The sequence below is a fragment of the Aphelocoma coerulescens genome, chromosome 1A (assembly GCF_041296385.1).
Source record: "Aphelocoma coerulescens isolate FSJ_1873_10779 chromosome 1A, UR_Acoe_1.0, whole genome shotgun sequence".
Lineage (NCBI taxonomy): Eukaryota > Metazoa > Chordata > Aves > Passeriformes > Corvidae > Aphelocoma > Aphelocoma coerulescens.
The window spans coordinates 77992968-78006848 of NC_091014.1; the positions used below are offsets into that span (position 1 = coordinate 77992968).

The following is a 13881-nucleotide window of genomic DNA, read 5'->3' on the forward strand; positions in this document are numbered from 1 at the left end:
GGCGGGGGCAGGAGCGCGCGGGGCGCGTCGCGGCGCGTGCCGCGCGTCACGGCTCGCGCCGGGGGGCGGGGCCCGGCGGGGGCTCCGCCCGCGTCACGTGACTGGGCGGGACGAGGCTGGAGGGGCTTGCGGTGGGCGGAGGGACTCGGTCAGCCGGGAGAACGCGGGTGGGAGGGCTTCTGCCCACCTCTCCCGTTTTCCTCATGGATTCGGAGGAACAGGACCCCTGGGCAGTCCAGTTTCCGCGGCCCTGACCTCCAGGTCACGTGGCTACAGGTGTGGCTTAGGAGGGTCACAGTCCCAAACCGAAAAGGCAGTCTGGATACAGTTGCAACCATATTTGCCGTTTTATTTAGTAATATTTATTTTTTAACAACATACATTATTGTCACTATTATATGTTATTTCTTCTTTTATTTCTTAAAACTTGGTTTTAATATTATTTAGATGGTGTCTGAAATAATAGTGAAGCGTTCTCAAGACCCAAAATACAAGTTGATTTCCCGTGTTGCACCTGCAATATGATAAAACATCAAAGTTACACACATAGCTTTATAATAAACTTTTACATAGAAGAACAAAAGCACAGAAAAAATTAAGGAAATAGAAACAAACCAGGAAGAAGCATGGATGTGACAAATACCGCATTCAGCACTGATTTTAAAGGAATAATTCTGTCTTTTCCACCAAATGTTCCTGCAGAATGGAAATGGAAGCCTCTTGCTGATTAGAACAAACAAGTACTATTATAGATTATGAAGTTTTCTTGAATTTTGCTGTAAAGAAAAGAATGGCAGCAGTAACAGAACTCCTGCAAGGCTGTCCTTCCCCTCCCCTTGTCCAGCTGTTTCCTGCATCCTCCTGCTTCTCCTGTGATGGGGAGCTCAGGGCACTGCCAACACAAAGCTACTTTAGGGCCCTACAAGCAAGTTTGTCGCCGTGTTCCATTTCTGTCTGCTGCAGGTTCAACTCATTGCAGTGTTTCTGTGAACTGGCTCCGTTTTCTGTGACAGTGCTCGCAGAATTGTCACCAAAACCAACAGGTTATTGTGCCCAGCTCTGGTCTCCTCAGTACAACAGAGACTGGATCTACTGCAGAGGGGCCAGTGGAGGCCACGAAGATGATGAGAGGTCTGGAGTGTCTCTGATACGAGGGGAGTCTGCGGGAGCTGGGACTGTTCAGTCCAGGGAAGAAAAGACTGAGAGGGAGCTCATCAATGCATGCAAATATCTCAAAGGTGTCAAGGCAGAAGTGCCAGCCTCTCTTTGGTGGTGCCCAGCGACAGGACGAGGAGCAGCGGACACAAACTAAAACACGAGGAGTTCCACCTCAACACGCAGAACTTTACACTGAGGGTGGCAGAGCCCTGGAACGCTGCCCAGGGTGGTCATGGAGTCTCTCTGGAGACATCCCAAACCCACCTGGACGCGTGCCTGTGTCACCTGCTCCAGGTGACCCTGCCTGGGCAGGGCTCGGACGGGATGACCCCCAAGGTCCGTCCCTGGCCGCTCCCTGGGTCCGCGCTCCTCCCGACCCCTCCCGGCCGCGGGAGCGACGCGCGCGGCACCCGCCCCGCCACACAGCGCAGGGTGACGTAACGTATTCTGCGCGTTCCTATTGGTCCGGAGGCTCAGTGGGCGGGGCCTGCGACGACCCCGCCCCGGCCGTGACCCGAACCGGATCTGATTCCCCTCGCGGGCACCGACGGCACCGGGCGCGTCTCCTCGGGCCTGCGGCTGCCACCGCCACTGTCACCGCCACTGTCACCGCCGCTGTCACCGCCGCTGTCACCGCCGCAGCCATGGCGCTCAGCGATGCCGACGTGCAGAAGCAGGTAGGGCCGCGCGCCCCGGCCCGAGCGGAGCCCCTGAAGGGCCGTGGGGAGCGGGGCTTACCGAGGTGGGGCCCACCGAGGTGGGGCCCGCAGTGCAGAGCTTGGCCCGGGTCTGCTGCTCTGCCCCGGGGATCTGGGCGCTCCCGTGGGAAGGGAGGATCGGTGGTGAGGGGGAAGGATCTTGGCTGGGAAAGAGGAGTCTCCGGACAAAGTGGTTTTTCCTCTGTCGGGGTGGATGGGCCTCACCCGAGAACTTCCTTGTGGCATTTTGGTGACATGTTACGCCAGCTTATAACGAAGGGGTTCATGAGCAGGCTGAGTGCTATCTGCAGTGTCTAATTGCACCTCAAGGCAGGTAAATGCACAGCCTTAGGCGAGTACTGTGTTCTTCCATGTTGCTGTGGTAGATGGTTAGAGGTGAGGGCCAGTCTCTTCTTCCATGCCTGCAGTGGGAGAACCAGAGGAAGTGGCCTTAAGCTGAGACAGGAGAGATTCACATCAGATATTAGAAAAAAAAAAAATGGTCACTGTTAGGGTGGTCAGGCGCTGGAATAGGTTGCCCAGGGAGGTGGTGGAGTCAGCATCCCTGGAGGTGTTTAGGAGGTGTCTGGATCCGATGTGGTTTGGTGGTTTAAAGGTTACAGTGGTAGTGCTACGCTGATGGTTGCACTGGGCGATCTTGAAGGTCTCTTCCAGCCTTAATGATTCTATGGTTCCCTAAGGATTTCTCATCTCTTTTTCCTTGTAGCTGTGCTACCTGCAGTTAGCTGTACCTTAGCATTTGGGTGGGCTGCTCGGCATTCTTAGGTCTGTTTCCTAAGCAGAGTGGTGCAGCCTGGGGTTGGCTTGCAATGGAAACTTCCAGCCGTGAAGTCTGGCTGTGGACACTCCTCCAGAGGCACGACACCCTGTCCCTGTTGACAGTAAACACTGCCCTCACCTAAAAAAGCTGCTTTCAGCTGGGTTGGAGATGGTGTGTGGTGTTAAAGGCTGCAGGGATCCAGTCAGCACTGCTCTGGGCAGCTTCCTGCAGGTGATGAGCAGATCAGGCAAGTTCCCTTTGTCCTCTGCATCACAAGTACTCATGTCTCACTTTCTCATTCAGTAAACATTGTCTCTTGGCAAGGAAGCACCACAATGAAAGTAAAATTGGTAGCTTGCCTTTCTCCAGAAGGAGAATTGTAACATTACGTTGTTTTCCTTTTATCTGCAAAGCTCGTTTGCTTTTTCCTGCCTCTTCCATGAACATAATAGAAATAAAGCTGACATTAGGGTGGTCTTGCTCAGCCAGAATGGACCTGAACTTCAAAGGTTAGTTCAGGCTCTGGCGATGTACTAAGCATGTAATACTAATAGCTTTTCACATCTGCAGCATTCCTGTCATTGCTTTTCACTCCTGAGCCCAGGGTGATCCTGTTAACTGGAAAGGAGAGTGCTGGTGGTGGCAGTCCTTCATGTATATGAGTCTGGCATGAACTTGCCAGCTGGTCCTTGTAACTACTTGCCACTGTACTTCCAATAATTTTCACTTTGAAAATCATCTCCGATTGAGACTTTTTCCCATTGGCAGACTCGCTTTGTTATTCTGTTAAAGGTGTTTAATATGTTGTTCCACCTGGTCACTTCTAAAGCCCATCTAACATCTAGAATTTCCCTTGGAAAGCATAATCACGCTGCTCCTGATGGGAAAACCCCTTCTTCTTTTCTATAGGAAGTATTGCTTTAAAATTAATCTCTCATTTCTAAGTACATTTTTGTCAGTATTAGTATTAAAACTAAACCTACTTATAGATGTGAAACTCTCACTTTGGATCTCTCTTCATTTCTATAAAAAGCAAAAAGGGATTTCAGTACAGCAGCTTTTGAAGGAAGCAACGCTGTCCAGTCTTATCAGTGTAGGAGAAGTGGATTCTTTATTAGCTTGCTTCCATCTCATTCCTTTTCTTTATGCAGAGGATGTTTCCTGAACACCCGGAAGTGCTTTTCCAAAATTCAGAAACCAGACCACACGGGAGGAAGTGACTCAGTAATGTAAAGGCTGCTTAGTTCCCAGTCTTCTTCAACAATAGGCTGTTGAGCAAAATAATATCCTTTTTATATATGCCTCTCTTGCCCTTTCTGAAGTGCAGGGTAGGAAGCTGATGCTGTAGATAGGCATGCACTTGAGAGTCTTTGCAGACATGAATTAAAAGAAAACCTGCTGATTTGATTTTGAGGATGTAGATATTACTGTTCACTTCTTCCACTGTGTTAACATGTGTTTAAAATCTTCCACTTGTCTCTTCACTTCTGTTTTTTCATCTCTATGGGCTCAGTGCTGTTCTGCACATTGGCTCAGTTTTCACCTTGGCACCTTTCTAATCTCTTTAAAACGTATAATTTTAACATGAGATTCTATAAACAGAGTCTTTTGTGTGAGTTTATTCAGACTGGATTTTCTGCAAAATGTATCTCATTGCTAAGTGCAAGCAAAAAGTCAGTAGGTTTTTATGGTCTTCTCCATCTGGCCATGGAAGTGTCTGTACTTCATCCCAACTGCAGTTTGGCTGGGAATGAGCCCTTCCAATCTGCCCCAAATGGGAACCTGAACTGAGGTCTGGTCACAGAAAGGCATGTGATGGATGATCAGAACTTGGTCTAATTGCTTTCCTGGTCTTTAAGCTGCTGGACCTGGGCTTTGTAGTGCTTTGAGGTGGCTTCAGGAATGTTTTTCAAGTAGAACTTATTGGTGCCTGTGGGGCTCTGAAGCAGCATGTGACACTGGTCATGTGGTGTGGGTCACGGAGCACTGCTGCCACTGTCTCCATCCCCAGCCCCTCCAAACTGACCTTATAAGCCTTTACAGGATTTATTACAGTTTTTCAAGGTGAGTGTCTCTGGTGCTCCAAGGAACTTCTGGCTGTACAAATCTGACCAGAGTGGTCAGGAGCCCTTTGCTTTGCTTCACCGTTCACCTGTGGAAGGGCCAGGTTCATCAGATGCCATCTGTGTTAATCTTTATGTTGCATGTAAATGTCATAACAAACAGACTAATTTTGCTGTGTGAGGATCTTTGAAGTCTAGGAGAGGTTTTTTTAATACACCCAGGGGTTTTGAAAAAGTTGGTCTCATTAATGAAGAATGAAAATACCCAGCCTCACATTTATACAAATTTATCTTTGGGGTGATTGGTTTGTTTTGGGTTTTTTTTATAGTTGCATACCTGAAGTGCATTCTTCTAATGGCAGCCAGTGAAACAGCATTATATAGAATTATTGGGGAAAATAATTTCTTATAATATATGTCAAGATGAACTGACTCTTTAGTGTTTATGCTCAATTAAATTTCCTTGGCAGACAATATTTTATGAATTAGTAAATGGATGTGGAGGATGTACAGATGAGGATATATATACACCTACTTCTTCTAGTCAATGTCCTTTCCTACAGAAAATATTTTCTTTCCTCTCTCTTGTACAGATCAAGCACATGATGGCTTTCATTGAGCAGGAAGCCAATGAAAAGGCTGAAGAAATAGATGCAAAGGTAAAAATGGAAGTTCACTGTCAGTAAGTGCAGAAGGAAAACTGCATCCCACGTCCTGTTTTGAAAGTTGAAGTCAGAGCAGAACTAGAGCACCTTTGTAAGCTACAGCTGATTTCTGTTCAGTTACTACTTAGCAAAAAGTGATGTACCAAATGAAGTTAGCATTTCTTAGCTTTTGACAAATAAAAACGACTCAGAGCTGCTTTTGGTCAAAGTTTTGGTGGTTCTTGAATATAAATTTATTCATATCAAAGTTCACTTCTTTGTTTTAAGCAATCAGGAGAGCTGAGTGGTAACGTGACTCAGTTGGATTAAGTAGAACACCTTCCCCCACTAAATTAGTATTTAAGGCATGAGTTGAATTGCTTGCACAATTCTTCACTTAGGTTAAGCCATGAGAGACTGGGTTTAAGATTAACCTGGTGATAGAGTATAGATGTTTACTAAAGAAGGATTAATGGTGCTTTTCAGTCCTAACAATCTGCATTATACCACTGCTGAAATGCCTTGTTGGTATTGGACCCAGCATATGTGTTGCTAATAATATTTAATCTCCCTTAAACATTTTGATTTACACAAATATTTAATCAGTACTAAAGCAGGTATTCCTGAAGATCTGCAAACAGAATTCAGAAGTTGACATTGGATTCTCAGGCATAAGTAGGAGAGTTGTCCATGTTTTTACATGCTGTCTGGTGAGGCTTTACAAAAAAAAGGAACAGCTGTGCTGTCATTCTCCTTATGTAGGAATTACTTAAAGAGGTGAAGGGTTTTTATATGGAACCGTAAATTGTATCATCCTATCTTGTCTGTGAATGTGCTCTGTTACATTTTGATTCTGTTTTTTTCAGCCCAAGGAATCAATTTCCACTTCAGTTATTTAATTTTTACTGTAGGCAGAAGAAGAATTCAACATTGAGAAGGGTCGCCTTGTTCAGACACAGAGGCTGAAAATCATGGAGTATTATGAAAAGAAGGAGAAGCAAATTGAACAGCAAAAGAAAATGTAAGTTTCTTGGGTTAGATGGCTGACTTCAGAGCCTGAGCTCACGTTTTGTTGCTAATTTTATACAAAATTCTTCTTCCCTTGCAAACAGGCAAATTGTAGACAACATGTTTAGTTCTAATTATGAGCTTCTATTTTTTTCTGGGGAGAAATTATCGAAGCTGAGCCACAATAGTGTAACTTAGTGTGATGAAAGAAACCTTCCTATTTCTTTATGTAGTTAATGTCTAGAACTCTGCCCTGGTCTGTTACCCTGGAACAAATGATCATGTCACGTTTAATTTGGGTGGGTCTTCACTGAAGAAAGGGGTTCTGCAGTTTAATCTCTTGTGCAAGTTCAGAAACAGATTCAAACAGGTTGACAGACCTCGTTATTCAGTGTTGTAGGATTGTTATCTTTAAATGCAAAGCGTGCAGTTAAATGTTACAGTTCTTCTGTCAAAGGCTGTTGGATTGATTCAACTTTATCATGCAACTTGCAGTCAGATGTCCAACCTGATGAATCAAGCAAGGCTGAAGGTCCTCAAGGCAAGGGATGACCTTATTGCAGTGAGTATCTCTGAAGTAAACACACTGAGTCTCTGTTCCTGCCATATGTTAGGAAATGCAACCATTCTCTAAAGAAAACATGATTTTTGATTGACTGACATTTGCTTCAACATACGAAAATGGCTTCCCAAGCTGCTCTGAAAAGGCCTTGGGGATTCAGTCCATCTTTGCTAATCTCCTTATTTGCACAGTTTCCATTACCTGCTGGTTTAGGGAAAAACATTGGTCTGCCAGGAACATTGCAGGCAGTGTTGTATCTGTCATTTGCACAGTAGCTTGTTTCTTTAAAGAGCAGGAACTGTCTCTTGCACAGTTGGTAGAACTTTGAAATTCTGTTTGCCTGAAGCTACGTTTATGTGAAAAACCCAGCATGGCATAAGCAAGGAGGCTTAAGACACCACCAGCTGGGATTTTTTGTGTCCTTCAGTGGCCCATAGTACATGAAAAGGTTTGCTTCTTGTTCTGGTAGGGACCCATGTGGTGTTGACATAGAGGGTGAGCAATCAATCATTCATCAGAGCAGGCTACGTTCAGGCTTGGTTTGGGTTTCCTGTGTTTATCTCTCTCTCCCCATGTGCAGTGTGTCCCCATTCTGCTCACTGAGCAGTGAGCAGGTTTGCTGTGCTCTCCCACCAGTTTGGGTGTTCCATGTTCTGCTAGATGGGGCTGTTGAGCCGTTGGAAAAGCTTGAGAGACCCGTGGAAGTCAAAAATAAAAGATGGGGTAAATGTTCAGGTTGATGCTACCATGAAAAAGAGGAGTGAGCGGAAGAAAATCATCAGTTTATTGACTCTTTAAACCGAGTTTCAAACTTTAGATTGTATTTCCAGAGAGGAGGAAGGTGGGTGGCTCAAGAGCTAACTCTGTTGTGATAGTCTCTGCTGGGTAGTCTCTTCCTCATTTATCTGCTGACTCAACCTCATGCTTCTGAGTAATTCTAAACACTCTTCCTCATTTTAAGACATTTAAAGTCACATGCTGCTCACTCTTTCTTCCCTTATCAGATCTTTGGCTTCTTTGATGAAGAGAGATGAGCAGTTCCAGAAATGCAGTGTTACTCTAGGGAGGACAGAATAACTAGGTTTGACCATGACAGTAAATTGTGATAGTTTTATGTCCTTATACTCATTGTGTTACTGTGCACTCTTTCTCTAAACACCATGAGGTAGGACAGGAAAGAAAGGTTTATACCAAGTCATAGAGTTTCTGTATCTGAAGTATTTCTGATGGCTGAATTGTAGGAGCATTGAGTTGACTCAAAGGTCTTTAAATTTTTCTTTAAAATTCAATGCCATCCAAAAGTGATTTGCTGAGTAAAGATAATCAAGATAGCTACTTAAAAGTAAGCTCTCTCTTTTAATTTTTGACTTGCATTTACTTAGAATTAAAGAATACCTAACCTGAATATTATTTGGTGGAAAAATAGATTAGACTTCTTTGCTCAACCATAAAGCTGAAAAAATATATTTGGACAACCATATTATTTTACATTAAGCAATCATTTACTACATATTTAGGTTATCTCACTTAACATTCTAAGTACCATCCCTTTGCTACTGAGCTCTCCCTTTTTCACACAAAAGGAATTATTGTCAGGTTCTAATGAGTTCAGCTCAGGGCAGGAAGAAGAGAAGTGTTGGGCAGGGATAGTGTGCCATGCACAGAGAGGGAGGTCTAGCTTGGATGAACACCAGCTGGAGTGTACATTTACGTGTTGGCAGGGTGTGAGAGCTATAATAGAAGTACAGAAAGTTGGTAGGCATGAAACCAAATGCCAAACAGATGGGCTCTGCTGATCTGATTTCTTCTGAATGTAGGATTTGCTGAATGAGGCCAAGCAGAGACTTGCCAAGGTGGTGAAGGATACTGCCAGGTACCAGACACTGCTGGATGGACTAGTTCTACAGGTAAATATTTAAATGGTAAAAAAATGGATCATTGCTGCCCTAACCCCCTACGTTTCTCTTGTCAGAAATAGCCCACTGGAAGTTACACTTGTATTGGAGTATGGATCAAATGCTGCTGGGTGATCCTTGAGTTTTAAACCTCACTTCAATATCTTTGAGTCTTGGATTCCGAACAGAATCCGAACAGAACAGAAGAGGTTGTGGGTTATTTTGAGGTGTAGAACCTGGTACACCAGCAGCAGTTCCATTGTAAGAATAATTGCAGATGTGCACATACACATTTTAGGGTGCATTAAGCTCCTGTAGTAATCAGTTGGATCAAATGCACCTTTGGCAGAGGCTGTTTCTCCAAATGCACGGGTCAGTTGATACCCCCTTTAAAAGTCTTTTTGGCATTTGAGTCTTAACAAGCCCTGACAAATTTACTGTAATATGGAATGTGCCTGTGACAGAAGCAGGCACAGAAAGCAGGAACCAGAGCTTTGCTTGCCTAGAAGCACATCCTCAAGCCCCAGAAATGAACTGCTGAAAGTCCAGTAAGCATTTGCCAGGTCAGTCCTGTGAGCTCTGGTGCCTCCTTCTGGCACAGATTGGTCCTGTTGCTGTGAACTGCCGGGAGCCAGCCTGCTCTCCTGCCACACTTGGGTGGCAGAGTTTGCTCAGTAGTGTCTCCTACCAGCTCGTGCCTCCAACTGGGTGTTGTTTCTTTGTCACGCTCAGGCCTGGTATTGCTGTACATCAAACAAACCTTTCCTGTTCTTGGAAATTGGTCATGCTTGTCTTGGCTCGTTATGTTAGATTCAGTGAGGGATCTGTGCTCACAGCTGGACTAGATGATCATTGTAGGTCCCTTCAAACTGGAACTAAACTTACTTTGTTCTCTTCTAGTCTCAGGTGTTACCACAGGAACTGCAAGGCAGGAGTTGTTAGAGCAGGCATCTGAAACTGCTGCATGTCTTCAAGAGCTTGGTTGCATGCTCTGTCTACTTAGACAGCAGTGATCCTTATGTGTACATGAACATTAACTGGCCAACACAGTCCTGAGATTCCATTTGTTTAGTTGCACTTGAGTTCCAAGCACATCATCCATATTTGAGCTCTTCCCCAAGTATTGGTGCTGTCCTCTCAGAATGTCTGCGGGAGGTGAACTTGTGAGTGAAGAACTAAATAAAAGAGGCTGATGCTGCTGGGGCTTGGGTTTCAAATTGATCAGCTTCTTTCCTTTCTTGGGGTTAAGTAACTCTGACAATTAAAATGTTGACTTCTGAAACTGAAATGGTTATTCCTTGCAGGGATTCTACCAGCTGCTTGAGCCCAGATTAGTTGTTCGGTGCAGGAAGCAGGATCTCCCCATGGTTAAGGTAAGACACCTGGAATAGTTGGACAGTGCCCTGCTCACAGAGGCTGACACCTGACTGCAAATATTTGCTGCTCTGATCCCCCTCTCTGTGTGACAGGAAAACAAGCTTTGCTTGTTGCACTTCTGTTGCAGCTACAATGTGCTTCCAAAGTTGGGGATCATTTCCCTGCTTGGAGATTACCTTGGAAACTTTAGACATTGTTATTGTATTAAGAATAATAACTGGGTTTGGCTCAAGAGCCAAACTGAAATGCATTTGCTTAATTAAGAAAAAAAAAAAGGCCTCAATCCCTTCATTTTATTAGGACAAGTGATTGAGTGATCAAACCCGAGTGCTGCAGTAGCGTTTGTCAGTGCTAACTGGAGCTTCATCTTGTGTCCTAGACTGCTGTACAGAAGAGCATTCCCATCTACAAAAATGCCATAAAAAGGGATGTGGATGTTCATATTGACCAAGACAGCTTCCTGCCAGAAGATATGTAAGGAAAATGGGATTGTTTTATGCAGAGCACTAACTTAATGCAACTTTTCAAGCCACAGCTCACATTAGAACAGTGTCAGAAAATTAAGTATGGAATGTCCTCAAAATGGGTGCTGCTGTTCTTGCAGAACTGGCACTTCTTTGTGTTTATCAGACACAGACTCTGCAGTTTTCTCTAGACAAGCACTGTCTCCATCAAAAATGTCAGGAGAAGTTTTGTGCTATCTCCAGCCTGATTCACAGTACTGAAGTAGGAATAACTGTACATAGGAGCTGAACCACTGATCTTTTAGGGGGAGAGAATATGGGTGTAGCCATGCTTTCTGTCTCAAGATGGAGCAAATTGAGTCATAAGGTGCTGCAGGATAATCACTTGATGGGGTTTGTGTCTGTTCTCTCTGCAAGGCTCTATTTCCATATGGTATTATAGAGACACCTTATACAAAGCTGTGTATTCTGTCATCTTTATGTATGGGCCAACAAACAATACTTCTAGCACTTTTCCTCACTTTCCAAAATGTGACAGCTGTCTTAATAACACAGAGTCTGAAGCTGTTTTGAAGGGACAAATTGCACAGCTCCACTTAGATTTAGATCATGCTAATGAGGACCCTTGCACATAGCTGTGGTCTCTGGTAACTCCAAAGATGCTTTGCACTGCTGCTTCACTGGATCTCTTTGTGCTGATTCCTATTAACACATGATCAAAAAGGTTGTTTTTTTTTTTTTTTCAAAGAGAAATCTTACCCATGTATCTGACTTGCCTATAAATGCTCATTTGGGGTATCTTTGCCACATTCTGACTCTGACCCATGGATATCACTGAATTATTTCTTTTTTAATTGTCCATCTCTAGTGCTGGAGGTGTTGAAATCTACAACAGTGATGGTAAAATTAAAGTTTCCAATACCCTGGAAAGTCGGCTGGACCTTGTAGCCCAGCAGGTGAGTTTCTCCAACAACCAAGGTAAACAAAATACAGTTAACTAGTTTGTTCTTGTAATTAAATCCTTGTGTTTCCAAGGTGTCAGTCACAATAATGCATGGGATCAGATTTGATTGGGAATGACAAGTAGGAAGTTATTTTTGAATGGAAAGAAGCAAATTACCTACTATTTGTGCAGCAAAAAACTGGGGCTTTCCCAGAATGACCCCTTTTGAATTAAGCTTAATCAAGCTTAAGCTCTATAAATTATGATACTGAAAGCCTTGGTTATGACTGCACTGCAGTCAAGATGCTGAAATGCTGAGGCTACCTTGAATTACTGAAGCTAGCTCGAGTACAAACTTTGGCTGAGACCAATTACACCCAAGTGCAGAAAAACCCTAGCTCTGGCATCTCTTACGCTGCAGTACAGGCAGTCCTTTCAGTCTTATAGAGTAGCAGGCAATGTGTGATCAGAGAAAGACTTCAGAAAGCTCAGATGAACTGACTTGTAAATTTTGAAGCCAACCTAACTATCCCACAGTGCCTGCAGGAAGAACATTTTATTGCCCATTTCACATAACTGATGTGCTCTTTCTCCACAGATGATGCCAGAAATCAGAGTGGCTCTCTTTGGTGCTAATGCCAACAGGAAGTTTTTGGACTAAACCTCTATGAGAGAAGGTGGGATCTGTTCCACTGCCATACTGAAGGGGATGCAAAAGCATCTGCTAATTTAAAATCTTGAAATTTAACATTACTGTGTCATCCAGTATCTGTTCTTCAATCGAATAATTTTGCATACCTGCTGTGCTTAGCCTCTCTACTTGTGGTTAGAATGCATTGCTCAAAGGATGTGAAGACATACATATTCATCCAGAAGTGGCACTAGAAAATGGAGGCACTTGGGCTCTTGGCTTTCCTTACACTGTTGTGACTCTATATAAAGACAAGTGGTCCATTTAGGGTCACTCTGTTTGCTTTGGCCACATGTCTCTCAAGTTGTCTGATCTGTGAAGTAAATTACTATGCTGCTGATGGCAAATCCCCTTTCAGTTATGGTCTTCAGTGTTATAGAGGGCATGAATTCCTTCCCAAGGTTAGTAGTTTAATTAATGTTACTTGGTCAGGCATTTCCTGTTCTGTATATGTGATTTAAAAAAAAAAGAAGAAGCCTGAGCCTGTAAAGCTCTATTTATTGAAATAAAATGTGTGTGTGTATGGAGTTCCTTGTCACTTCTCTTTGAAAAGTGGGATTGTTTGTGTAAGGACTTCCTACATGAGCTGTGTGTATGAACTGTTCTGTGAAGCTGGAATTCAAGTGCAAGGAGTAGTGTCAAGCTATTTGCTGGAATAATGTTGGATTGTAGGCAAGGCTTTTGAATAGGGTTCCAGGATTCTGGAGCATCATTCTCCCTGAAAAATGGGTCAGTAGTTCTGCTCCCTCAATCTTGTGTCACAAGAGACAACTACAGTAACACAACTGTGCTACTTAGATAAAACAAACACAATCCCTTTCCAGTCACAAGTTTGTTGCTTCTGTGCAGGAGATCCAAACCATGCCCTGAGTCTTCCTGATGCTCAGTTCTGAGACTTCTTTTGTGGAAACAGAAGCGGATTAATTACTACTTAAATATGTTTTGAAATCATCTCTCTAAGTATTGCAGTGAATCAGGAATGGTAGGAGTTTTACAGAGTGCCACAAAGAGCACCTGCCAAGCAGCACTGCTTTATGCAGTGTTTTTAACCTGAGGCCCCTACTTTACACGAGGCCTGTGTTCCCTCATGTAAAGTAGACTCCAAACACTAGATAAGCCTTTTACTGCCTCACTTCTCTCAAATGGAGATTGACTGCTAAGAAAATCCTGATTCCAAGCTTATTTAATCTGTGTCTGGAAGAAATGCTTTAAATTTGCTCTTAGGAAATAAGATTATTTAGCAAGGTTGGGTTTTTTGGTTTTACTGCTCTTCCCTGTTGCATTTAGGTGCCAGTTCTTGGGTTTTTTCCACATAGTTATGGTATTTATTCCTTTAGTGCTTTGCTTTTCAGCACATGCTTCTGTGATGGGGCAATAAGTGTATCTGGATTAAAGTCCCCCTTTCTAGATTTTGGATACTTGTTACAGGTTTTTCTTTGCAACAGTCACTGATCCAGCTTCCTAAGTGCTGGGCTCTGGTTTCGTGACACACATAGTGAAGGATAAGCCTGTGCATGGGCTTGCTTAGCTGTGTTGTTTCTTGGTCCAAAGAGACTTTGTGAAGCAGATTTGTTTTGGTCCTTTCTGATGCTTTCAT

General features: G+C 43.7%; 1 protein-coding gene across 1 annotated transcript; it reads left to right on the forward strand.

Moving 5' to 3' along the window:
- The first annotated feature begins 1704 nt into the window (after positions 1 to 1704).
- On the forward strand, positions 1705 to 12811 carry ATP6V1E1 (ATPase H+ transporting V1 subunit E1). Its single transcript, XM_069003645.1, has 9 exons — positions 1705 to 1835; positions 5294 to 5359; positions 6256 to 6365; positions 6848 to 6914; positions 8732 to 8821; positions 10114 to 10182; positions 10566 to 10660; positions 11519 to 11606; positions 12192 to 12811. Exons 1-9 carry the CDS (start codon positions 1803 to 1805, stop codon positions 12252 to 12254), a joined length of 681 nt encoding a protein of 226 aa, XP_068859746.1. The 5' UTR covers positions 1705 to 1802; the 3' UTR covers positions 12255 to 12811.
- Positions 12812 to 13881: the final 1070 nt, after the last annotated feature.

Excerpts from the sequence above, each read along its gene's own strand:
- ATP6V1E1 (XM_069003645.1), top strand. The coding sequence starts at position 1,803 with ATGGCGCTCAGCGATGCCGACGTGCAGAAGCAG. Across the intron at positions 8,822-10,113 it reads TGGATGGACTAGTTCTACAG|GGATTCTACCAGCTGCTTGA; the intron begins GTAAATATTTAA and ends TATTCCTTGCAG. Across the intron at positions 10,183-10,565 it reads AGGATCTCCCCATGGTTAAG|ACTGCTGTACAGAAGAGCAT; the intron begins GTAAGACACCTG and ends CTTGTGTCCTAG.